General features: G+C 38.1%; 1 protein-coding gene across 2 annotated transcripts in view; it reads left to right on the forward strand.

The window, feature by feature from the left end:
• Positions 1–7,652: 7,652 nt before the first annotated feature.
• RNF17 (ring finger protein 17) overlaps positions 7,653–27,990 on the forward strand; it is a 144,765-nt gene continuing 124,427 nt past the window's right edge. For both annotated transcript variants that reach the window (XM_058547773.1, XM_058547772.1), the window contains exons 1-6: positions 7,653–7,782; positions 9,928–10,022; positions 21,709–21,800; positions 24,789–24,900; positions 25,861–25,941; positions 27,298–27,398. In XM_058547773.1, the coding sequence (XP_058403756.1) occupies positions 7,653–7,782; positions 9,928–10,022; positions 21,709–21,800; positions 24,789–24,900; positions 25,861–25,941; positions 27,298–27,398 (611 nt within the window). The remainder of the gene's footprint in view (positions 7,783–9,927; positions 10,023–21,708; positions 21,801–24,788; positions 24,901–25,860; positions 25,942–27,297; positions 27,399–27,990) is intronic.

Here is a 27,990-nt window from a genome sequence, read left to right on the forward strand (position 1 = left end):
ACATAATTGAATGCTAAAATGCATGGCGCAGACAGTGACAGAGATCTGAAAAGAGTGCCTGGTGCTGGAGGGAACCCACCACCCAGCACTGGTGGGGAAGGTTTGAAGGAGGAATTGGGGATTTAAGAGCAGCTGTATGTATAAACACAATGGTGAAATGTGGCATTTTATATACAGTTTTCACTAAAATGAGATAGGCCAGTGAAGATGGGAATGAGTGTATTGGTTTCCAGAAAACTCCTGTCAATTCAGATGTGCGTTTTATTTGCTTTTAAGATGAAAGGTGTGGGGGTGGGAGGAGATAAGAAGAGAACCTCCGAGAGGGAAAGGAAGACTGAGAATTAAATTTCCCTGGTGAGGGGGCCAGCCCGTGGTGTAGCGGATAAGTGCGCATGCTCTGCTGCTGTGGGCCTGGGTTCAGATCCCGGGCATGCACCGATGCACCGCTTGTCAGGCCATGCTGTGGTGGCGTCCCATATAAAGTGGAGGAAGATGGGCATGGATGTTAGCTCAGGGCCAGACTTCCTCAGCAAAAAGAGGAAGATTGGCATAGATGTTAGCTCAAGGCTGATCTTCCTCACACACACACACACACGCAAAAGCATATAGATGTAACAATGAAATATCACTTCTCACCCACCAGATTGGCAAAAAAGAAATAATAAAAATATAAAAATAAATAAACAAACAAATTTCCCTGGTGAGAAAAGGGTGGTAGGCATGATCGTGTTGTGACTCGGGCTGCACCAACCCCTCAGCCACATTATTTCATAATTCTCAGATCCTCCTTTACCACAGTGAGCTTAAACACTCCTTCATTTATTTCTTCATCTTCTTCCTGACGCCATCATCGAAATTGATGCCATCTCCATTAGAATCATAACTAGGGTTTGTGAACACCATTTAATAACATATCTGACTAGAGCATGGGAAGTAAGAATGGCATTTAAAACAAAAACTGGGGCCAGCCCCGTGGCTTAGTGGTTGAGTGCGTGGGCTCTGCTGCTGGCGGCTCGGGTTCGATCCCGGGTGCGCACCAACGCACGGCTTCCCCGGCCATGCTGGGGCCGCATCCCACATACAGCAACTAGAAGGATATGCAGCTATGACATACAACTATCTCCTGGGGCTTTGGGGGAAAAAAATAAATAAAATTAAAAAAAAAATTAAAGGTAGGCTTAAAAAAAAAACTGGGGCCAGCCTCGGTGGCGTAGTGGTTAAGTTCTGCTCACTCTGCTTCAGTGGCCCGAGTTTGGTTCCCGGGCGTGGACCTACACCACTCGTCTGTCAGTGGCCATGCTGTGGTGGCAGCTCACATACAAAAAGAGGAAGATTGGAAACACATGTTAGCTCAGGGCGAAGCTTCCTCACTGAATTAAACAAAAAAACTGGCAGCCATAAAATACCACAACGAGACAATAAGAGACAGAAGAAGTGACTCTGCTTCTCAAGCTTTACATGAAATGTTTTTATTCTTTTACAATGTCAGAAAGGAGGGCTGAAGAGCCTTCTACCTGTGAGAAATGGGAAGGTCAGAGTTTGGAAAGGTCAAGAGCAGAGGGCTGCAGGTGCGCGCCTACCACCACTTTGGTCAGATGCCTCAGGAAGAGCTCCTGAGGAAAGGGCCGCGGGGCAGGAATGCCTTACAGCTAACAACACAGCATGCACAACCAGTAACTATTATGATCTGAAACAACAGGTTGTATTTTTCTATTAAAAGTCAACCCCAAATGCACTTCCTTTCATCTGCCTCACCAGAGAGTGACGGCAGCCTGTGCTTGCACTGACTCTGCTGCTCAGAGATTTCCTAATCATGGTAACTTGCCTCAATGCAAACAAACAAAATCACTGAAAACATGGGTGTTGTTTCTCCCTCAGTGTCTACAGCTTTATGTTTCCAAGAGAAGAACACCTGATGTAGACAGCAGTGAATGTACGTCTTGGAATGGAAGGAACTAGAGAAAGGTATGTGAACCACTGAGGAGCCAGAAGAAATCTCAAGTATGTAAGGCAATCTGTCTCAGTGTGGGACTCAGGCCAACTACATCCAGCACCAGGACGGCTGTTAAAGGGAACATGCCTGGGCTTCACCCTGACCTCCTGAATCAGAACCTCTATGGCTTGGGCCTCTGTATTCCCATAACCTCTCCAAGGGGTTCTTAAGCACGCCAAAGTCTGGGAACCATGAGTTAATCTCTGCCAGCTAAGTTCAGGCTAGAGGTGTATTGAGCTCTGCAACCTAGTGCCCACGCTCAGCTTAGTCCAGAAGGCAGTCGCTTGCCCTGACTGTGACAAATGCACAGGGAGAATTCCCCCAATCAACGAATGGAGTACAGATGAGAGCATGGGAGGCACAGTAGCAGATGCTAATACCACACGGCCCTATAGGGAGGCCCACAGGGGTACATCTGCTCAGGCCCTGTAGGTTATTTCCCCAACTTTTAGGACTCCAGAGCTCTCCTGAGGGCTATTTCTCAAGAAAGAACGTTGCAGCTCCCATCCTGTCCCCTAACTCTTCATAGCAGAAAGATTGAAGTTTGCTGATGCCTGCAAAGGCCCCTAAATCTGGCCTGGAGTAGCACTGGTCATCTCTCCATTTATCCAAAATTTCATGTCCATGTAGTCCATCTCTTTTATAACTCCCAAAGTAGAGTTTTCTGGAAGTGGACATGGAAATTGGTGTAGTAAAGTGCTGGAGCATGGTCCATAAATCAGACCACCAGGATTCTATCTCTGCCCAAGAAAGTCAGAGCCTTGGCTTCCCCATCCTAAATGAGGAGGTATGATTCAGTGATTTCTAAAGATCTTTTCTGCTCCACTGCCCTGTAATTTCTAAGAAAAAAGCCAGTCACTTTCTGAAAGAGTTGGGTATTCTGCCTCCTCTGGAATATATATGGAAGACAACTTATACTTTTTCACTGCACACCTCTGTTGGTAGTGATTCAGGACAGAAAGGTCAGAGGCAAAGTAGCAGAGGACCTGACAACTACCTTCAAAAAGGAAGGAAGGAGGGGCCGACCCCGTAGCTTAGAGGTTGTGTGCGTGCGCTCTGCTACTGGCGGCCCGGGTTCGGATCCCCGGGCGCGCACCGACGCACCCCTCCTCCGGCCATGCTGAGGCCACGTCCCACATACAGCAACTAGAAGGATGTGCAGCTATGACATACAACTATCTACTGGGGCTTTGGGGAAAAAAAGGAGGAGGATTGGCAATAGATGTTAGCTCAGGGCTGGTCTTCCTCAGCAAAAAGAGGAGGATTAGCACAGATGTTAGCTCAGGGCTGATCTTCCTCAAGAAAAAAAAAGGGAAGGAAGGAACCAAACTGCAGTGCTGTTTGTTATGGGCCTGGCGCCATCTGGCGCATTTTGAGACTATGTCATGCTGGTTGGTGCTATGTTGGTGTTTTCTCCCTACCGCCATCTGGTGTACTGACACCATGTGAGCATTTACCACTACATTTCTACTGAGCATACACTGTGTATGGGACTCTGTGAATGTTGTATAATAAATTATTTTAATGACAACCTGATACTTTTAGTGAGTTTAGAAGAAAAATGTAAACACAAGGTTTTATTGAAACAAAAGCAGAATAAAGTTAAAATATACTCAATCCTTTTTAAAAATCATAATAAAATGCCATTGTGGAATATCTGCCTATCTCTATATCTATCTATGTTCTGAGACGGCACTACAACAATGGTGTATATGCGGAGACACATATGAAAAGGGTATATCAAGGTTCATGATCCTGTCCATCCAAATTGCTGGGCTCTCATGTTCCCATTGCACATACTTCCTCCTACTCCAATGCAAATACCAACAACAACAAACCCGAATTATAAAGCAGAAAGGAAGGTAATAAAGCTTATGGAAGATAATGGATAAAAAGAACATTTAGCTTGGGGAAAGATTTCTTAAACAATACACAAAAATTGCAAATCTTAATGAAAATAGCATTGTAAAATAAAACACATTTGGGCAATAAGAGATATCATAAACAAAGTGAAAAAAAGTCACAGCCTGGAAAAGGATATTTGCAAAGGAATCTAGAATAAATAAAGAATTGTTACAAATCAATAAGAAAGAGACAAACAACCCAAAAGAAAAAAAGAATATGAAAGCCTAAATGATCAATAAACATGAAAAGATGCCAGCGTTACTAGTCTTGAGAGAAATGTAAATTAAAGCCATAAGGAGATATCATGGTACAGCCATTGAATTAGCAAAAAATAAAACAGCTGCTAATTCAAGTATTTGCATACAAGGTTCAAACACTGCTGGTGGGAGTGAACAGGTAGGCTAAAAGGCAAAGAAATTTGTCTATCTTCTATACCTTTGGGTGGGGAAATATCTCCTCAGGTAATCTAGAATACACACCTGCCTTCAGGTGAGCTTGGGATTCAAAATATGCTATTGGAGTAGTCTAGGAAAACACAAGCGAAGAAATTAAATTAAAGTGGTCCTAGATTCACAATGTCTTGGGCACCCAGAAGAAGCAAAAACAAAAGCTAGAGAAATGTATCCTTAATACAGGCCTCACAGGATTCCCACAGATAAACACTTCCAAACATGAGTTTATAATTCAAAATTACAAAATGCATGAGGAAACAACTCACCATGAATGAGAATCAGTAAAAATAATAAATTGCAGAATTAGACCCCTCAAGAATGTCAGAGAAGGGAATTTGGGAATATATAACAAAATAAGTGTGTTTAAAATATTAAGGTAATAAAAGATGGAAGCAACAACACAGAAAGGAACACAATACTATCCAAAAAGATCAGACAAATATGGAAATTGGAAAAAAAAAAAGAACATTTAGAATTGGATAAAATAGTCATTGAAATTTTAAGGCTCAATGGTCATGTTAAATAGCAGATTAGATCTAGCTGAAGAGAGAACTGATTAACTTGGATATATATATCTGAAAAAACTATCCAGAATGCAGTACAAAGAGATAAATGGAAAATATAAAAGAGAAATAAGGATATTAAGAGAAATAAGGATAAAATGAGAAGGTCCTATTTACTGTCTAACAGGAGTTCCAGAAGAAAAAAAGAAGGAAGAGGTAATATTCAAAGAGATAAATCGCTGAGAATTTTCCAGACTAGTAAGGCAAGAATGAATTCTTCAGATCAAGGAATTGCAATCAATCTCAAGCAAGGTAAATAAATATCTACACCTCGATATTATAATGAATATATAGAATGCCAAAGGAAAAAAACAACTTACCTATAAAGAATGACAATTAGATTTATAGCAAACTTCTCAATAGCAACAACAGAAGTCAGAAATAAGTATAATGTTATCTCCAAAGTCTCAGAAAAAATAATTGTCAACTCAAAATTTTATGTTACTAAACAATCATATAAGAATGAAGATAAGATAAAAATACATTTTCATCCAAATGAAACTGAGAGCATTCACCACTAAGATACTCTCTCTAAAGACATTTCTTCAGGATGTCCTTTGAAGAAGAAAAATTATCCTAGAAGGAAGATAGGAGACACAAGGAGGAATAGTTAAAGAATTGGCCAACATGTGAATAAATAGCCAGACATAATAAAACTAGATTACTGAAAAATTAGATTATTTCTTAAGCTGGTTGGAGGTTACATGGGCATTCATAATTTTATTCTTTATTCCTTTTTGTGGGGCTAATATTTTATAATAATTTTTTTAATAGTTCAGGAAAGAGAGTTCCAGGCAAAGGTCCTGAGATTGGAAAGAGCTTAAGCTACTTACAGAACTGAAAAAGGCCAATGTTTCTGGAACATAGTGAGGAGAACTGGTACAAAATGAAGCTAGAGGGGTAAACAGGTCAAATCATTGTCAGTCAATGGGAAGCCATTAAAGGATTCCAAACAAGAGACTTAAACAATCTAAATTAAATGTTAAGAAGATAATTCTGTCTGCTCTGTTTGAGAGATCCTGGTAAGTACTAAGACCTAACATATGAGGTCTAAACATATATCATGGTATTTCTCACTGACCCTAATTTACCCAAGATTTATTCAACTTCTGGGATTACGAAAGGCATATGCCTGATGATATTCAGAGATGACTCCTCTGTACTGCACTACATTAGATTTATTTTATGACCCAAGAAGAACTCCTATGCAATGAGATTGTCCTTATTCAAACTACAGTACAGATATCCTAGCAGAAAAGGAGATTGTTGCTCCATGCTATAGTATTGAGTGCAGGGAGAAATGTGAAGGTTCTGAGGAGGAGTAGGTGGTTCTAAAGCTGACTCATGAAGGATAAGGAGAATATGAATCGATGAAGAGGAAGGAGTGGGCATTCCAGATGAGGGGAATAGGGAATACCACTCACAAATCTGTGGAAGAATCAGCAAGTTACATGAGAATATTGGCTCTGAGTTCCATTATGGATTACTAGTAGAAAGTATTGGATGGGTAGCATGGGGATAGGTTAAGGAATCAGTACTTTTTCCAGAGGGCAACACATAAAGATTTTTGAGCAGGGGTGAGCTTTTGAACAGAATGCTTCTGTTTCTATTTCAAAAAAAAAAAAAATGTAGAGAGAAAATGAGGAATATATGCAGGCTTTTATTCTTAGCAGCTGAAGGCACCCTGCTATCTCCAGGTGCTTCCTCCACAAGAAACTTGCCACACTGCTACCAGATTACTTCATCCCTTGTTCACACAATTTCTCCAGCACTCTACTGCTTAAAGTGTAAAGCCCAAACTCCTTAGCCCAACATTAAGACTCTCCAAAATTCGACCCCAACATACCTCTCCAAAAACCTCACTTTAAGGAAATTAATACTCTGGCCAAAGGATCTATATAAATTCCAAAGAGGCCACAGCATCTCTCACCTACTTTCCCTTGCTGTTCTTTCTCCCTGGAATGCCTCATTTCCTCTGTTTACTCCTATAAGTCCTACCCAGGTTTTAAGGTCTAGAGTAAACCCTACATCCTCTAAGAAGGCTTTTCATACCCCTGTAGGCCATATTGACGTCATCTCTTCAGAACACAGTAATTCTGTCTCTAACTCTTCTCCGGCACTTAACACAAGCTACCTTAGCAGAAGTTACCGTTTTAGGTAGAAAGCTACATTCCTCTCAATCAGGAACCTGTTAATTTATAAATTTTTTGCATCTCAACTGTTCCCAATACAGTGACTTGTATAACATTAGGCTCAACAACTGTTAGTAATGATGATCACACCTTAGTCTGAAATTGTCAATTGAATCTCTCCACTAAAGCTCCTATTAGTCAAGCCCTCAAATCCCTGGCACACAGGTTTAGGCCTTCCGGCCCTGATACATACTAGGGAAGGGGGATTACCTCAATACAAAGGATTGTTTGCTACCTGTGAAGTCAACAACAATGTAAGTAATAATACACGAAGGTGGTGACGGTTTTGGTAAAGATACGAAAAGTAAACGGTTCTTCACAATCACGTGGACTCACTTCTTAGAACTGTGCCGCCTAGGTTAAAACCGAAAACAGCCTCCCAGCGCCCAGAGGGCCCCCGGCGGGGGCAAACTGAGGGGGCGGGCTTTAACTTCTCTGCCCACTAATTGGCTATCTGGAGCCTCCTGCCTCCTTTCATTGGTCGCTGCCGCTAGGGATGCCGGGACTGGCACGCGGTACCTGTCCCGGGATCCAAAAGGAGGCGACGATGGCGGCGGAAGCTTCGACGGCTGAGCTCGCCGTGTCTTCCTGTGGGCAGACGGGGAGGTGGAGTCGGCCCTGGGGTGCCACCGAGGTTCAGTGCACTCGATGTGGAAGAAGTGTGCCCAGAGCTTCGGGTGAGGACCCTGAGGGTTAGCCCGTGGGCCCTGGCTTCCCTCGTTTCTGGCGCGCCGCGGGCGTGGAAGCCGACAGCGAGGCGGTGGGCCGGGCGCCGAGGGCGCTGGGTGGGGGATGGCCGGTTGCACGAGGCCTTGTGGAGACCGTGTCACAGGCCGCGCTAGGAGCCGCAGCCCACCGTCGGAGGGCAGCGCAGACGCCCATGTGGTGGTCGGGGTGGCTCGCGCGTCCCGCGGCCTGCTGCGCCAGCGTGCCCGCTTCTCCGCCTTCTCTCCGGACTCGCCTACCCGATGGGGTGAGCGCTCCCGTGAGCCCCGGGTCGCGCGCTTCCCCAGGCTCACAGGTTCACGAAAGAGGAGATGTAAAAATTTAGCCCATTGTCTTGTGGTCAAGAAGTAACGAAACTTGATTTTCTTGTGTAGTTCTTGTAGGAATGACGAGTAGACCACTGTGAAAAGCTCCTGAACTAAGAAACAGATGATAGAGTTGGGGCGGGGGGTGGGGGGAGGTGCGGTTATTGCTTAATTTGCCTTAAAGCATTGCTGGGAAAACGATACGTTACTTTTGCGCACCTTGTGTTTTGCTGCCTTTGTATAGCAAGGGAAAAAATACACTGCACTCCTGTGGATCTGCTAGTTTAGAATCTACTCAAGTGAAAACAGGTTCCAGTGATGTTCTTGTACTGTAACATGCCTTAGAGTGCTGTGTCTCTGATAGGGATGAGTTGTTGAATTTCAACTCCTGAAACTGCTGAAAAGCCTTATTACCTCGTGTAAATGTTTAATGTTTGTACTTTCAAAGTGAAAGTCACTTCATCGATTTTCTCAGTCCCTCCAGGGTGGACTCCCTTTAGGAGACTTGAACTGTGTAAAGAAAGTTGGTTAGTTGTGTTTTCTGGTGGAGAGCGAAGTTTCTCCTACCCTGGATTTTTGATCTCTGCTGTTACATAGAAAATCTCCATTGTTTGAATGAAATAAATATTACAAAATAAAGTTTTAGAACACGACATTTTAAAATCACTGGTGCTTCCATACATTTGTATCACAATGCTTAGAAATTCTCAATTGGAAAGATGGTGGTTATGCATATATGGTAGTGCAAGTGCTTTGTAAGCTGTAATGCAACACAAATTATTTTGACTTGTACAATATCAGAAATTTTATGAAGATAAAATAGTTTTTATCTCTTTGGTAACATTATCTCTGGAATTTAAATAGAGCTTTAAAATTTAGCTTGGTTGTAAGCAAGTTTCAGATATTTTAGTTGGCTTAAAAACTGTAAAGCTGCTTTTAATAAAAAGTGCGGTTATAAATCATCAAGAACACTGGTTTTTGTGCTAGTAAAAGAGGACTGATTTTATCTAGTTTCTTATCCCCTTTCCTTTTTTTCTTGCAGAGTCTTTTAAAATGTCAAACTTTTGAAGTTACATGGCTAAAACAATTATGATAAGCTTCAAATTCCATTTAGAGTATTAAAACCTTGATATTAAGGTTTCATTCAGGATTATAGTCTTTCCCTTCATAAATGCTAGGTTTGTGAAAATGATCTTTATATGGGTCATGTGTGTATGACGGTAGCAGCATCTGGCTTCTGTCCTTGCCAGTGTCTTAGATCATTGTAAAAGAGAGGTCATGCCACTGTCTCATATCGGCCCTCCCTGTCCCACTCACAGGTTGGGAAATGAAAATTAGTAGAGGGCAGTATGATTAAGTAGAAAGAACACTGGACTTGGAAACAGAACTGGACTGGAGTCTGGATTATGCGATTTACCTAGATCGCCAAAATAGTTTTCCATCTCTAGGTTGAATATAATATTCCCAGCCTATGTAGTCATGATATTTACAAAGATCAAATGAAGTATGACAGAGCACTTTGTATGATTATAAGATATGGCACATTCAAGGCAGTATAAGTACTAAATAACTGTCTAAATGAATGCAAACAGTAGTACATAGCTTTGCCTGGCTTTTTTTCTGATTGTTTTCCCTCTTTCTGGCTTGTATAGTTTTCCCTGAATTTTATTTAATAAGTCATCCATTTCTGACTAAACTAGATATCTTTTCCTATAGAAGAGACTCCCTTTTAATTTACCCTTCTTATTACTACCGCACATTCAGTGTTAACAAACAGAATTTCATTAATAGGTCACCACCATGAACTTCAATGTGGACATGATTTTTGTGAACTGTGCTTGTTAATAACTGAAGAATACAACACAGTTGTATGCCCTGGTTGTGAGGTAAGTTTTATCTTTCATATTGAATGCATTACAACTTAATGTTAAAGATAAAAATGTTAGAAAAATAAAATATACTTTCAGTTAGAAACTAAAAACTCGCATTTTTGCTCTGAATCTTTAAGCAAAGAAGCCTAACAAAAGATAAAGTTTTTCCCATCCATTTTATAATTGTTTAAAGTGATCAAGAAGACGACAAGGTTCAGGTCATATACTAATCAGCCTATGTATTTTAACTTTTTGTAGACTTATGTGGAAAATTGCCTGTTTTTATTTTAACGAAGTATATTTTTTCAAATCCCTACTGCCCTTTTCCACACCAATGCCATGCAAGCAAATTTTGAACTCCTCCTGCACCTCAACCTTTGTGTGTCATCAAATTTACGTTTGTAGAAATGCCGTAGTATCAAAAGGCAGAGAAGCACAACCTTGGGCTGAAGTTAATGTTAACTTCAGAAGCATTAAAAATAGTACAGTTGCACTAAAATCTATGGACCCATAGTAATGAGAACAAATTAAGGATTTAAAATAAAGTATATTGAACATCCTTTGCATTTACTACAAATACAAATGTAGCTCAATTTATATAGTATATTCCTGGAAAGTTGTCGTGATCTCTAAATTGTTAATGTTCACTTGAGAGATCAGATGATGAGGATTTGTATCCATTGTTTTCTGTGGCAGTGTGGCAAAGAATTAATATGGAGGCACAATACCTGGAATGCAGTCCTAGTTCTGTCACCCTAAACCTCAGTTTCCTCATTTGTGAGATGCAAATAATACCTGCTTTTCTTATCTCACAGGATTGTAAAAGTCAAATCTGAATTATGTAAAAGTTATCTACAAGCTTTAAGATCACTAAGATAAGTGTTATCGTTGACCCTTGGCTATTTAGGTGTGGATTAACTGGTTTGCAGGTTAAAAATGAAAGTTTTAATTATAGCAGAAACACTTACATATTAGAAGATGTCTGTTTTGGAATTACAAACTTTACAAATTATGGCCTTTAATTTGGAAATTCCTATTTCCTATCCTTTTTTTGACAGTAGGTTCCCCAGATGTGGCTGGCTATGTAGTTAAGACAGAGAGGAGCTTAGCTCCTGTGGTTGTAATGGAAGATCCCTGACAAATTGAGTCTCGTGGTGGGTAAACAAGTGATGGTGGGTAAACAATAAGTGAAGGGAAAGGGACGGGGCAGGCAGCTGGAACTGTTTCTGTCCATATCCGCCCTGTTCTAATTTTCAAAAACAGTAAGTTTACTAGAACAGTAAACCTTGTGCCTTTTTTGGCAAATGATTTCGTATTTAATGGTCTTAAATCATCATACTTGTATTATTTTTAGTATTTTGGATAACACCTATACAAGTGTTTATAGTGTGTTTACAAATACTGGTTTTGATTTTAGGATTGTGACAAATCTATTTTGTGTCATTTTGACTAGTTCTGACTCTTACTTTGGGAGAGATGTGATGTGTCCCATTCTTCCCTCTTTTCCCCCCTCCACCTGTGCTATTAGCCCAGGTAATTGACAAAGGACTATTTTCAGATTCTTCAGATGCACTAAAGCCAGTCACTGTTTAAAGGAATCCTTCAAAAACCTTCTTGAAATTGTTACCACTCTTTTATTTTTTAAGTTTAAATTTTTGCTGATATCTAATATTTATTGGGAATAAGAGAGAATGGAAAAATCTAATCTAAATTAGTGAAAAGTCTGAATTTATAGACTGTTTCAGGATTGTAGTTTATTACTTTTACATGATGTATGTTCTCTGAAAAGTAGGGTCATCTTTTCGTGTCCGCAGGAGATTGGTTCCAGGAGCCCCGTGAATACCAAAATCTGCAGATGCTCAAGTCTCTTATAAAATGGCATAGTTTTTGCATATAACTTACACACATTTTCCCATATACTTTAAATCATCTCTAGATTACTTACAATACCTAATTCAATGTAAGTGCTATGTAAATAGTTGTTATACTATATTGTTTAGGGAATAATGACGAGGAAAAACGTCTGCATGTTGAGTACCTGCAGAACCCTTGGAGGGCAGACTGTATGTGATCTAAAAAGTAAGATTTAAATATCTATATCCACATGAGACTTATATTTATAATTTTATCTTTAACGTTGAAGGCCTAGGTAATGCTGTTTATTTCAAACTTAAGCTTGAAATGATTCCATTTGGGATTAATGGGTATACTTTTGTTCTTATTTCCGAGTTTGGGTGAATATGGATTTATCTACCAGTCTTTATCTTTCATTGTAGTATGGTTTTTGATAAAATCCCTTCTTGGCTTTTTCTTGATATCAATGATTAGTTAATAATAGTCATTCTATAATTTTGCACAGCAAGATGGCAGATTTTGTTCAAGGATAGGATCATACTTAGGTATCATTCCAGAAATACTGGCATTTTATTGATCTTTTGGACCTGAGTCAAAAAATGTATTGGGGCATGAGGAAAGGATAAGTAATCCAATCAATAGGTAATTAATCTATATTAAAATCCCATATGGATTGGAAGTGTTAATAACGTACACACTGAAAACGTAAACTAGAAGAAAATACAGATAATTGTATTATCTTGGATAGGGAAGCCTTGTTAAACTTATCATAAGTCAGAAACCATAGAAGAAATGCTGGTTAAATTTGACCACGTTTTTTCATTTATAAGTAACAAAAACAAGCAAAAATACCACCATAAATAAAACTTAAATTAAATGACAAGCTATGGGGGAGGGGAGTCTTTATTATATATATCACAAGTTAAGAATCTTTATACAATTTTAACTGAAATCTTTTAAATCAGTTGTGTTTAATATTGTCTTAAATTTTCTGGAAGAAACGTCCTGTATCAAATGTGTCGATAATAACTTTAACCTCTTACTATGAAATGCCAAGCCAAAGGACGTTAAATGAAGAGGCATATAGAAATTAAGGTTGCAGTCCCCAACTTTTTGGGAGGGTTCTTAAAAATAACATTTGGTTCGGTATGATTTGTTAAAAGTAACACTTTTCCCCTAATTATCTAATAATTTGGAACATGGCTATCTTTGGTACATCATACTTACAACCTTGGCGGAACACACTCTTCCCCACAAAAGATGTATATTTAAATGGGAGATCATGACATGTAATAGTCTGCTTTGTTTCTCTTGGGAACATTAACCTATTCTCACGAGAGTCTCCTACATTACTTTTAATGGCTGCATTAGAAACCATTGTACGTAGTGCTGTAATTCTTAACTAATAGGTTTATGGTAAACATTTAGGTGGTTTTCAAAATTTTTCACTATGTCTTTGCACGATTCCTCAAACCCACTCACACCAAAAAAAATCCATCATCAAGTTTGGTTAATTTCTAGCCCCAAAACAAACTTGTGTTTGCATTTGTCATTTTTTTTTTTTAATTTTTTGTTTATTGCAGTAACATTGGTTTATAACATTGTAAAAATTTCAGGTGTACATCATTGTACTTCTATTTCTGCATAGATTATATCATGTTCACCACCAAAATACTAATTACAACCCATCACAACACACATGTACCGAACTATCCCTTTCACCCTCCTCCCTCCCCCCTTCCCCTCTGGTAACCACCAATCCAATCTCTGTCCCTATGTGTTTGTTTATTGTTGTTATTATCTACTACTTAATGAAGGAAATCATGCGGTATTTGACCTTCTCCCTCTGACTTATTTCACTTTGCATTATACCCTCAATGTCCATCCATGATGTCACAAATGGCTGGATTTCATCATTTCTTATGGCTGAGTAGTATTCCATTGTGTATATATACCACAGCTTCTTTATCCATTCGTCCCTCGATGGGCACTTAGGTTGCTTCCAAGTCTTGGCTATTGTGAATACCGCTGCAATGAGCACATGGGTGCATGTACCTTTACAAATTGGTGTTTTCAAGTTCTTTGGATAAATACCCAGCAGTGGGATGGCTGGATCATATGGTAGTTCTATCCTTGATTTTTTGAGGAATCTCCATACTGTTTTCCATAGTGGCTGCACCAGTTTGCACTCCCGCCAGCAGTGTATGAGAGTTCCCTTCTCTCCACATCCTCTCCAACACATGTTTCCTGTCTTGTTAATTATAGCCATTCTGACGGGCGTCAGGTGATATCTCATTGTAGTTTTAATTTGCATTTCCCTGATAGTTAATGATTTTGAACATCTTTTCATGTGTCTGTTGGCCATCTGTATATCTTCTTTGGAGAAATGTCTGTTCAGGTCCTTTGCCCATTTTTTAATTGGGTTGGTAGTTTTTTTGTTGGTAAGATGCATGAGTTCTTTATATATTTTGGAGATTAAGCCCTTATCTGAAGTATGGTTTGCAAATATCTTCTCCCAATTGTTAGGTTGTCTTTTCGTTTTGTTGATGGTTTCCTTTGCTGTGCAGAAGCTTTTTAGTTTGATGTAGTCCCATTTGTTTATTTTTTCTATTGTTTCTCTTGCCCGGTCAGACGTGGTGTTGGAGAAGATGTTGCTAAGACTGATGTCGAAGAGCGTACTGCCTATGTTTTCTTCTAGAAGTTTCACAGTTTCACGTCTTACATTCAAGTCTTTAATCCATTTGGAGTTAATTTTTGTGTATGGTGTAAGGTAATGGTCTACTTTCATTTTTTTGCATATGGCTATCCAGTTTTCCCAACACCATTTGTTGAAGAGACTTTCTTTTCCCCATTGTATGTTCTTGGCTCCTTTGTCAAAGATTAGCTGTCCATAGATGTGTGGGTTTATTTCTGGGCTTTTGATTCTATTCCATTGATCTGTGTGTCTGTTTTTGTGCCAGTACCATGCTGTTTTGGTTACTACAGCTTTGTAGTATATTTTGAAACCAGGGAGTGTGATACCTCCAGCTTTGTTCTTTTTTCTCAGGATTCCTTTAGCTATTCGGAGTCTTTTGTTGTTCCATATAAATTTTATGATTCTTTGTTCTATATCTGTGAAAAATGCTGTTGGAACTTTGATAGGGATTGCATTGAATCTATAGATGGCTTTAGGAAGTATGGACATCTTAACTATGTTAATTCTTCCAATCCAAGAGCATGGAATATCTTTCCATTTCTTTGTGTCTTCTTCAATTTCTTTCAGAAATGTTTTATAGTTTTCGGTGTACAGATCTTTCACCTCTTTGGTTAAGTTTATTCCTAGGTATTTTATTCTTTTGTTGCAATTGTAAATGGGATGGTATTCTTAATTTCTCTTTCTGCTACTTCGTTGTTAGTGTACAGAAATGCAACTGATTTTTGTATGTTGATTTTGTATCCTGCAACTTTACCATATTCGTTTATTACTTCTAAAAGTTTCCTGGTGGATTCTTTAGGGTTTTCTATATATAAAATCATGTCATCTGCAAATAGTGACAGTTTCACTTCTTCCTTTCCAATTTGGATCCCTTTTATTTCTTTCTCTTGCCTGATTGCTCTGGCTAGGACTTCCAGTACTATGTTAAATAGGAGTGGTGACAGTGGGCATCCTTGTCTGGTTCCTATTCTTAGAGGGATGGCTTTCAGTTTTTCACCATTGAGGATGATATTAGCTGTGGGTTTCTCATATATGGTCTTTATTATGTTGAGGTACTTTCCTTCTATACCCATTTTATTCAGAGTTTTTATCATAAATGGATACTGTATCTTGTCAAATGCTTTCTCTGCATCTATTGAGATGATCATGTGATTTTTATTCTTCATTTTATTAATGTGGTGTATTACGTTGATTGATTTGCGAATGTTAAACCATCCCTGCATACCTGGAATAAATCCCACTTGATCATGGTGTATAATCTTTTTAACGTATTGTTGTATGCGATTTGCTAGTATTTTATTGAGGATTTTTGCATTGATGTTCATCAGTGATATTGGCCTGTAATTTTCTTTTTTTGTGTTGTCCTTGTCTGGTTTTGGTATCAGGGTAATGTCAGCTTCGTAGAATGAGTTAGGGAGCTTCCCCCCCGCCTCAAATTTGTGGAAGAGTTTGAGAAGGATAGGTATTAAGTCTTCTTTGAATGTTTGGTAGAATTCACCAGGGAAGCCGTCTGGTCCTGGACTTTTATTTTTGGGGAGGCTTGTAATTACTGTTTCGATCTCCTTACTGGTGATTGGTCTATTCAAATTCTCTACTTCTTCTTGATCGAGTTTTGGAAGGTTGTATGATTCTAAGAATTTATCCATTTCTTCCAGATTGTCGAATTGGTTGGCATATAGCTTTTCATAGTATTCTCTTATAATCTTTTGTATTTCTGAGGTGTCTGTTGTAACCTCTCCTCTTTCATTTCTGATTTTACTTATTTGTGCCTTCTCTCTTTTTTTCTTGGTGAGTCTAGCTAAAGGTTTGTCAATTTTGTTGATCTTTTCAAAGAACCAGCTCTTGGTTTTATTAATTTTTTCTATTGTTTTTTGGGTCTCTATTTCATTTATTTCTGCTCTGATTTTTATTATTTCCCTTCTTCTACTGATTTTGGGCTTTGTTTGTTCTTCTTTTTCCAGTTCCTTCAGGTGCGTTGTTAGATTGTTTATTTGAGATTTTTCTTGTTTGTTGAGATAGGCCTGTATCGCTATAAACTTCCCTCTTAGAACCGCTTTTGCTGTATCCCATAAATTCTGGCATGTCGTATTTTCATTTTCATTTGTCTCCAGGTATTTTTTGATTTCTTCTTTGATTTCTTCGTTAACCCAGTCGTTGTTCAGTAGCATTTTGTTTAATCTCCACGTATTTGTGGCTTTTCTGATTTTCTTCCTATAGTTGATTTCTAGTTTCATACCGTTGTGGTCAGAAAAGATGCTTGGTATTATTTCAGTCTTCTTAAATTTATGGAGACTTGTTTTGTGGCCTAATATGTGATCAATCCTGGAGAATGTTCCATGTGCCTTTGAAAAGAAGGTGTATTCTTTGGTTTTTGGATGGAATGCTCTGTATATATCTACTAGGTCCATCTGTTGTAGTGTGTCATTTAAGGCCAATGTTTCCTTATTGATCTTCTGTTTGGATGATCTATCCATTGGTGTAAGTGGAGTGTTAAAGTCCCCTACTATTATTGTGTTACTGTCTATTTCTGTTTTTATGTCTGTTAATAATTGCTTTATATATTTAGGTGCCCCTACATTGGGTGCGTAGATATTTACAAGTGTTATATCCTCTTGTTGGATTGTTCCCTTGATCATTACGTAATGCCCTTCTTTGTCTCTTTTTACAGTTTTTGTTTTAAAGTCTATTTTGTCTGTTATGAGTACTGCTACCCCAGCTTTCTTTTCATTGCCATTTGCGTGGAGTATCTTTTTCCATCCCTTCACTTTCAGTTTGTGAGTGTCTTTAGGTCTGAAGTGTGTCTCTTGTATGCAGCATATATATGGGTCTTGTTGTTTTATCCAGTCAGCCACCCTATGCCTTTTAATTTGGGCATTTAGTCCATTGACGTTTAAAGTAGCTATTGATAAGTATGTACTTACTGCCATTTTTTAACTTTTTTTTTTTTCTCAGTGTTTTAGTAGTCCTTCTCTGTTCCTTTCTTCTTCTATACAGAATTGGTCACTTTAGTTTGACCTCTGTCTGAAAGCTGTACTCTTTAACTCCCCTCCTCCCTCATGTTTTTGATATCATATCTAACCCCTTTGTTGTGCATTTGTATCCATTACGTTCTAATCATGGAAATAGATAATTTTTCCTATTTGTGGTCTTTTCTTTTCCCCTTAAATCAGTCCCTTTAACATTTCTTGTAGCACTGGTTTCTTGGTGACAAACTCCTTTAATTTTTGCTTATCTGGGAAAATTTTGATCTCTCCTTCCGTTTTGAATGATAACCTTGCTGGGTAGAGTATTCTTGGCTGTAAGTTTTTTCCTTTTAGCACTTTAAATATATCGTGCCATTCTCTTCTAGCCTGTAAGGTTTCTGCAGAGAAGTCAGCTGATAGCCTTATGGGGTTTCCTTTGTACGTAACTTGACATTCTCTTGCGGCTTTTAGGATTCTCTCTTTATCTTTAATTCTGGACATTTTGATTATGATGTGTCTTGGTGTGGGCCTCTTTGGGTTTATCTTGTTTGGGGCTCTCTGTGCTTCCTGTACCTGGATGTCTGTTTCCTTCCTTAGGTTAGGGAAGTTTTCATCTATTATTTCTTGAAATAGATTCTCTGACCCCTTGTCTCGCTCTACTCCTTCCGGGACACCTATAACATGGATGTTAGTGTGCTTGATGTTGTCCCAGAGGTCCCTTAGACTGTCCTCACTCTTTTTAATTCTTTTCTCTTTTACCTGTTCACCTCGGGTAATTTCTTCTAGTCTTTAGTCCAGCTCACAGATCCGTTCTTCTGTATCCTCTACTCTGCTTTTGAGTCCCTCTAGTGAATTTTTCATTTCCAGTATTGTATTCTTCATTTCTGGTTGGTTCTTTTTTATATCTTCCATTTCTTTGTTGACATTCTCACTGAGTTCATCTATTCTTCTCCCCAGATCAGTGAGCATCCTTAACACTCTTAGTTTGAACTCTCTGTCAGGTAGGTTGCTCATTTCTGTTTCACTTAGTTCCTTTTCTGGGGTTTTGTCCTGTTCCCTTACTTGGAATGTATTCTTTTGCCTCTTCATTTTGCCTCTTTCCGTGTGCTTGTGTCTACGTATTAGGTAGGTCAGCTACGTCTCCTGCTCTTGGATAGGTGACCTTATGTAAGTGATGGCTTAGGAGGCTTCCAGTGTGCTTCCCTCAGTTCTCAATGTTCCAGGCGTGACCCCTATGTGGGCTACGTGTGTCCTTCTGTTGTGGCCTGTTTGCTCTCCCTGTAGGCACCCAGGGAGGCCAAGTTATGCTCCTGGCCAGCTGTTGTAATGCTCAGCTGCTTGTAGTTGTTGTGGGCCCTTCAGTCTCTTTATCAGGTGTGGGGATCCCCAGCACAGTTGGCTGCAAGTTCTAATACCACATTTGTGTTGCAGTATTTCTTTTAAGTGAGTAGGCCCCCACCGTGGCAGGTTGTTAGGCTCAGGGCCTTACAATTGCTGTAAGCCTCTAGCCTATTAGGTCTCTTGTCAGCTCTCTGAGGATTGCAGCTGGGTGGGGCTGGCCTCAGGCACAGGAGCACCCAATTGTTTCAGGTTTTGGAAGGTGGAGCAAACCTCCTATGTGGGTCTTTGAGAAGTACAAGTCTTCTGCAGCTGAGAAGCCCTGCCGCCCACAGGTCCACACACACAGTCAACACAGTCCTGCCCCGTGTGAGTGCCCCGACCTCCTGAAGTGGACCCAGTCTCTCCACGGCGGGAGCCCCACACACTCTGCCACCGCCCCACACTCTCCACCCGCTCCTTGTGCACACCCTGCCCTGCTCAAGTTGGCTCAGTTGCCAGGCTGCAAAGAATCCAGTCACCAATCTATGCAGGCCCACAAGTTGCCTGAGGGCTTGTTGTTGGGTGGGGCCAGTCTCTAGGGTGGGCTGCCTGCCCTGGCTGAGCTGGATTAAATCGGTGCTCTAGCGGGTGGGGCAGACCCTGGGCTAGCAGGCCTCAGGGAGAACTCCAATGGTGTCTGTGTCAGCATGCCCACACCAGGCCACAACAATGGCCGCCGCCAATGTCCCAGTCCCTGGAGAGGTCTCACCCCTCACCGAGATGCACTCAGGGCCTATTAGGTGAGTCTCTTGTCACCAAAGCACTGTACACCTTTCTTTCTGGTGATTTTAGGGTGCTTCCTGAAACGGGTGAGTTTGCGCGTGGGCCCTTTAAGAGCCAGTTTTAGTTTCTTTGTGAACTGGGTTTTCTGGGGGTGCTCCCCAGTGTTTTAGTAGCAGGCACAGTCAGATATTATGCCGCTGGTCTCGATTGTGCTGGGTCCACAAAATGCCCCCAGCGGGGGCGCTCCCCGGCTCAGGGCGCCACGTCTCCAGGGAGGCTGCGTACCTGTGAGCTGCTCCCGTCGGCCATGACGCTGGCGGCTTGTGAAGGTGGCGTTTTTCCTCTCCAGCAGGGGGTCTCTGCCTCTTCCACCTCAGTTAGGATTGTCCATTGTTGCAGGAGTTCCTCTCATCCAGTTTTCAGTTCTGTCTCAGGGGTAATTTTTCCACGAGTAGTTGTAAATTGGCTGTGTCCACGGGAGGAGGTGAGTTCCGAGTCTGCTTATGCCGCCATCTTGACTCCTCTCCCGTCATTTTTGTTTTAATGTTTGTCAATTTCATGGGCAAAAAATGGGTATCTCCTTGTTTTAAATTGCAATTCCCTGATTAGTAGTGAAATTGAGCAAGTTTTCACATGTTGACTTCTCAGCTCCTCGTCTGGGAGGGTCTTTAATAGATCCTTTTAGATCCTTTCCATATTTTTTTTTTTGAATTGTCTTTTTCCTAACTTGTAAGAATACTTCATGTGAAGTATAATAATCCTGTAATACAATAGGGATATTAAGAACTTGTCCTGTGTATTTTAACTATTTTCTCCTAATCTTTCACTTTTAATTTCATTTATTATTTTTAGCCATTCAGAAATGTTTCCTTCTTCAGTCATTTTTTTCCCCCTCCTTCACAGCTGCTTCTTTTTTTTTTTTTTTTTTTTGGTGAGGAAGATTGGCCCTGAGCTAACATCTGTTGCCAACCTTCCTCTTTTTGCTTGAGGAAGATTGTCACTGAGCTAACATCTGTGCCCATCTTCCTCCATTTTGTATGTGGGACGCTGCCACAACATGACTTGATGAGCAGTGTGTAGGTTGGCACCTGGGATCCGAACCTGTGAACTCTGGGCCTCCAAAGCGGAGCAGGCAAACTTAACCACTACGTCATCAGGCTCACCTCTCCTTCATGACTTCTGGGTTTTTTTTGATTAGGCATATCTTCCCATCTCAGAGTGCTATGTACATATATTTTTTTCAATACTTATATCATGTTTTTTAAAAAGGTATATATTTAATCCTTTTACACTATATTTCATATGATGTATGATGGGTGTATAACTTTGTTTTTCAGAATGATTAGCTGACTTTCCAACACCATTTACTGAATAATCCTTCCTCTGTTTAATTGAAATGCCACTTGTATTCTGTATTACCTTCCCATATGTATGTGGATCTGTTTCAGGGCTCTGTTCTTCTCATTTATTGTGCCAGTACCCTAGTGTTTTAATTACAGTGGCTTTATTATCTGGTGGGATAAATCTCTACTGAATGGTATGTTAAAATTTTTGTAATTCTTGCACAATGTATTTTCCATATGAACTTTAGAATTGTATTAATTTTATATTAGATGTATTTTAGAATATTAGATCTTTGCCTCCAGGAACCTAACATGATTCTCCATTTATTCACTTCTTGTTTTATGATCCCCAATAAATTTTTTTGGTTTGCTTTTCTTAGAGCTTATATTTTTCTTTTAATTTTATTCCTAAGTATTTTGAGAGTTTTGAACATACCTTAAGATATCATTATAAAAATTTTACAATAAATTTTTAAAGTATTATTGCAAGTATTTCCTTTAGAATTGTGGGAGAATGGAGTATTTTAATGTTCTGTTTAATAGTTACCAAATTACTTCTTCAAAAATTAAAATAGGTAAAAATATCATAAGTACAATTTTTTCTTTGATTTAAAGAGGATTTAAGGATCTTGAAGGTTGTTATCAGCTTTATCTATGAATGGCACACTAGTTGTTTGAATTCTGGATCAACAGAATTTATTGAATAACTTTCTGTTTTTTTGTTTTTAATCTTTTGTCCTAAGGTTGCTACAACTATAAATATAAGAGAAGGGTACTATCCAATAGATGGATGTATTAAAGAAGTTTCTTTTATGGAAAAACTACAGCCTACAAAGTATGTTCTGTGTGCACTTATTTTAATATTTAAAGTTCAATATATTTCTGAAAGAGTTATTTTAGAATTATTGATAAAATGTCATTCTAGATCAGTGTTTCTAACTTATTGTTTAAAGAGTGCTTTTTAAGTTTATAATTTGTCTTAGCTGTTAATGAAATGGATAATTCAACTCCTAAAGAAGCAACATTAGTTTGTCATTATTTAAAGTGGAAAAAAAAAAAGAATGCAAGATTACCACATCAAAACAGGAAAAGCTAAGAGTACAATACTAGCAAAAGCCATCGATGCTGGATGAGAGGAAGGTAAGGAGAAAAAAAAAAGAAGTTGCTTCTCTGTTGATTCTTAAGAGGAGCACGAGTACAATACAGTGGAGGACTTTGGGAAGAGGTAGTTTGAGAGGTGATTTATAAAAGGAAAAGTCATAACTTTGGGATTCTTTTATTCACTTTTCTGTAAGACTTTGCACATGTATATATTAATAAATGCTCTTTTTGAATTAGTAATGCAGAGATTTTTTTTTTTAACATATCCTAGCTAGAGACAAGCGCTCATGTGGTTTTTATTGCACTTGTTTCTATATATATGTACCCTTCTGCTGATCTGTAAGCTTCTTTACGGGTATGGACCACAGTTTATTGCTTTCTACATTCCTGGCGTGGGACACAGTAAACATGTAATAATTGTTTGTTAGATAAAGAACCATGATATTTTGACATTTGCTATAGTTTTTCTGAAATCATTTGTCGATCCTAAGCAAATTTTACATTTAGAGTTGACTACAGGGTGGATCATGGTGAAAAAATGGTAAAGTTTGACTTTACAACTTTTTGAGAGTTAAAGAACCTTCTTATTAATTCACTAGGACCTAATCAGATGGTAATTATATTTTGGTATAACTTTTAACTTCTTAAAGTATGTTAGATGTGATAGTAAATTATGTGGGAAATAAAAGAAATATAGGATACCCTCAAAGAACAATCTCGTTTGGAACTTTTCAGTTTTGTTAATGGCACCAAGCATCTATAAATCACCCCAGTTCCTCATATTTCGTTGGTTTTACCTCCTGCAGAGTCTAACTTCCACAATATCTCCCATAGTCATAATTTATCTTCTTTTGCTACTACCCTGTTTAATTCTCTTATTCTCTTTTGCCTATCTCCTTAGCACTCCAGACTCTTTCCTGCTCTGTGGTTCTTCATTGCCTAAGTAAAATTTGAAATTCTTTAGACTAGCATTTGTTGCTTTTTGCATAATTACTGAAGCTTTTCTGTCCAGACTTAAATGGGTGCTTACAAACCAAAAGAATAGTTATATAGTCATGCACCACATAACAATGTGTCAGTCAACAACAGACCACATAAGATTAGTGTCATAGAGCCTAGGTGTGTAGTAGGCTATACCATCTAGGTTTGTGTAAGTATACTCTATGATGTTCACACAGTCACGAAATAGCCTAAAGACACACTTCTCAGAATGTATCCCCATTGTTAAGCAATGCATGACTGTAGTTATTTCTTTGGATGGTAAAGTCATTTAGCTAAAGTCTAGCAACCAGGTATTAACAGAACCAGAAGTAGAACTCAGACTTACTGAATGCCAGTACTTCTCCCAACTCCTATAATTGTATTCACCAGTCACTTCTTCCATAAGCTCTGTATGAAGTGATTAGAATAAATCTTGAGGAATCTTTCTGGCTCCTTGTGACTCAGTGGCCATAACAAATTGGAACACCTACGGGAGTCTAGCAGGTGACTTACTGGGTGAGGTAGACTGAGTTTAAACAATGAGTGGTAAGGATTGTGGCACACGAAAGAAGGTTCACCTTCACCAAAGGAGGTAGCCCCTACTCAGCTCCAGCCAATTATTGCTGTGAGTTAAGGCCAACCCAGTGTTGCCAGATTGTCCTTTTTTTTCCCCCAAGAGAAGACAGAAATCTGGACTTGTATGTGAAATTTTCTGACTTTTTAAACATCATGCAAGTCAAATCGGATTGTACTCTTGTCTAGATAAGTGTTATATCTAGTATGGTTACAAAGTGAAATTTCACTTTCAGAAGTAGGTGAATCTGTTTTAAGTACCCAAATTTTTTCCAAATTACCATTTTTAAATTAAATTCTCTATGTCAAGTATACTTATATTAGAAACTCCTGTTCCCTAATTTCAGTAGAGTTTGGTTTAAAATAGTTGTATATTTTTAAATAGAAGTATCCCTTGTTACATGATGTATTTCCTTCCTGACTTATTGTTAATGTTTTGAAACAGGAATTGAATAATGGACTCCTCAGGGCTAGTGTACTCACAAATGTTTTCAAGAACATGAATATTCACTTTTCACAGTAATTGAATGTTTAAAAATTATTTAGACTATTATTTCTCTCTGTAAGAGTCACATATTTAAACATCATAGTTTCTTCCATAAACTCTTGTAGGTTTATGATTAACTTATTCAGCAAACACTGTTTACGGTGTGCTAGCCACTATGAGGACATAAAGATAAAAATAGGCAAAAACTCTTGTCAGCTATAGACAAGAAATGCAACTTTTTCTTTGCAGATTAATTTACCTAGTAAATTCATACCTTTTTGTAAATTATCCAGGCCTGTAAGTACATTTTGTTAATAGCTGGCATTTGTGTGTATGAGTACTTACTTTGAGCTTAAGACAGTTCAGTGGTTTATCAACGTCTCTACCAAAAAATGTCAGGTAAGGAGAGGGGATTAGGAAATTAAAGCACAATTTATACTGTAAGCTGTTATTTTTAGAAATTTGTTAAGAAGTTGAATTCTTGATTAAAATTAAGTTTTATATGAAAGCATATTTAGTCGTGGTTTCCCTCTCTTCACTTATCATAATTGAGAACCTGCTGTGCGTGTTCTTATAAGTCGTCACATGAATTATTTTTCATAGAGGGTAAAAATCAGAATAGAAGGTTAAAACCATTATATAAATGTTGGTATTTAAAATAATGTACTTGACATTTTTCAGGATAAAGAATTGTTCTCAGGACTTTAAAAAGACTGCTGATCAGCTGACTCTTGGTTTAGCACATTCAACCTCCACACACAAGACTGTTTTGAACCCATCAACTGTAATGGCGGTATGAAAAATGTTATTCATGAAGATGAAACCAAACATTTTTGTTTTGTCTCTGTTAGCTTAACTTTCCTCTCAAGGTTCCTATAATTATAGATTCTTTTGGAAGCTTAAAGGTAACAGAGGTAAACCTGCTTACTAGAATCTCTTGTGGTATTCTAAACTATGCTTGAACAATTCTCTTTTCTTCCCAAGGCAGCCCATTCTACCTTTGACCACCTCGGTAGTGTTCTTGATGTTTACCTATATGCAGCTTCTTACCTTTGAACCTAGTTATTGAATCCAGATTCTATGAAACTTATATAAAGTACAAGTTTCTGTGTTCTAAGTGTGATTTTCTAATTACGTTAATGGCAACCAAAAGACCTAAAGCACCTGTTGATGATGCTGCTGTTGTTGAAATATTGACTTTTGCCTGTTACTACACCTGATAACTTTAAATAATGTATTGTTTTAATTTAAGATTAGAAATAGAACAAACTCCAAAATGCTATTGAATGAAGTATGAAGTCTTTTTGTTAAGGAGATCATTAGTGGGCTAGGGGAGAAGCTATTTTAATCTTGCTTTTACTTCAAGCTTAAATCTTAACACGGGCAAATTATAATCTTTTTTCTTAAAAACGGTTACTGTTTGCATTTGTACATTTATTGCCATGATAAATTTTTCAAGATAGTTTTAAATTGCAAAATGGTTACAGGACGTCATTCTGTTTTTTCAAAAAGATATCTAAAGAAAGAAATCTAGAATGCTGTCACCAATACTCTAAAATGTTAATGGTTTTTAGTCTCTGGGTAAGTAGGATTAAAAGTGTAATTTTTGTTGCTCGTTTTCAAATTTCTGTAGTGGGTCTAGGTTGCTTTTGTAACCAGGATGGTAGCTTGATGTTTTTGCAATGAATATAATGTATCTAAGCATCTATTTTTGTATTTTATATTTGTATGTGGTCCCCTGTCTCCTTCTTAGGAGACTAAAACTGCAGAAGAAATTGATGAAGCATTGAAGATAGCAGGCTATAATTCTGAACAATTAAGTATTGCTGTAAAAGTAAGCATTTTGAATACTTAAATTCTATCATGAATTAAGGCATGTTCTCGTTAAATGTTTATATTTGGATGTCATATTGCTGAAGTTAGAGCTTAGCACTAAGTTATTAAGTATGATAAGATAGAGAAACATATGGAAAACTCCCATGGCCTCCTAGGATTAGTCTCATAGCATTGCTGTGCTAGCAGCCTGCTGAAATTGGAGCTCTGTTAAGGAACCATGATTTCTGCTTGCTGTAAGCTGAATTTTGTCTCAGAGGCATTGAAATCACCTAACATTGCTTGTTATTTGCCTGTATACCCTAACACAAAGAGTTTTATGCTCTTTTCTTCCTTACCCCATCACCCAAGAGAGAGACTCACTCATTTGGTGACAAAGAACAAGCTCCTTAGCGCCCAGAAATAGCAAATTTTCAATGAAGGCATTCAAAAAGTTATAGCTGATGTGGGAGTTAAGACTTCAACATATCAATTTGGGATGGGCGGGGGGGCCAAAATTCAACCCATAACAGTCTGCCCTCTGGCCCCTCAAGATTCATGTCCTTCTGACATACAAAATACATTCACCCCCATCCCACATCCCACATCCTGCAAATTCTTAACCTATTCCAGCATCAACTCTAAGTTCAAAATTTCGTTTAAATATCTTCTAAATCAGGTGTGGGTGAGACTCAGGGTATAAATCATCCTGGGGCAAAATTCTTCTTCACCAGTGAACTTGTGAAACTAGATAATAAATAATCTGCTTGTATAATACATTGGTTGGACAGACATAGGAATTGACATTTCCATTCCAAAAGGGAGAAATTGCAAGGAAAAAAAGGGGTCACAGATCTCAAGCAACTAATTTGGTAATAACCTTAAAGATCCTTAAATCCTCTTTAAATCAAAGAAAAAATTGTACTTATATGATATTTTTGCTTAAAAATGCAAAGAGGTGTGTAGAATAGATAACATTTTAATTCAGGTATGTTTTTTAATATATTTTAAGTTTTTTTAATTTAAGGAATCAGCTATCCCAAGAACTATCAGCTATCCAAAGTGACTCAGCTAGAGAGAAATTCAGCTCTTCAAAATGACTCATCTCCTGTAATCATAAAAAATGATTAGAAAGAAGTTTAGAAAACTTAGTGGATTTTCTAGGCCTTTTTGCCAATTTATCAGTACAAAGTGTCAACAAAGATGTGATCTTGTAAAGTTGAAACTTGTGACTTACTCCATTTTTATCTAATCTCCTCTTGTGTTGTTATTTTGAAAAGTCCAAAAAGTACCTTTTACTTTGAAAATTATGTTGAACAGTACAATTTCTACAAAATAAAAATACCATATTAAGCCTTTGTATTATGTTCTTTCCCAGATGCTCGAACATATACACAATCAAGCAAAAGAAGAGACAGTCAGTCTTATAGAGGTTCTGGAGAAAAAATTTGATCAGCTTTTTACTTCTCTTGATTCCAGGTAATAACTTAAAAATACAGACTTGATGAAACTAAAGCTTTTAACATTAACTTGTCGTTTTATTCCTTTGTATAGGTTGAAATAATGAGTAACTTTTACATAAGTTTAGAAGGTAATGGGTGGTCCCTACAGGCTGATGTTTTCAACTTTAAAATGAGGAACAATTTGTTTATTTTTTTTTATTTTGGCTATTTGCGTTTGGTCCCAAAGCTACCTGTTAAAATAAACAAGCTTCTTTCTTAAAGCAGTTAGCACATAAAAATATTTCGAATTCTGAATCCTTGTTGTATAATTCAGCATACCTGGGAAAACGCAAACATACTTTTTCTTATATGTAGTTCCATCATTTTTTCATGTGTTTATTTGTATCAGAGCAAATAATACTCTGATTGTTTCTAATGCTCATTTCTAAGCAAATATCATAGTTATATATTCATTTTTTTTAAAAACTGGTATATATGATCTTTAATAATCTAATTGCATTTTGCATTTCAAGAGATAGGCTTATAAAAGTTGTGACATGCTTAAAGTAATATATTTAGTAATGGCAGTTGTCTATTTGACTCTTAGTTATTTTTTTCTTTTTAATCTC

The sequence above is a fragment of the Diceros bicornis genome, chromosome 9, assembly GCF_020826845.1.
Source record: "Diceros bicornis minor isolate mBicDic1 chromosome 9, mDicBic1.mat.cur, whole genome shotgun sequence".
NCBI lineage: Eukaryota > Metazoa > Chordata > Mammalia > Perissodactyla > Rhinocerotidae > Diceros > Diceros bicornis.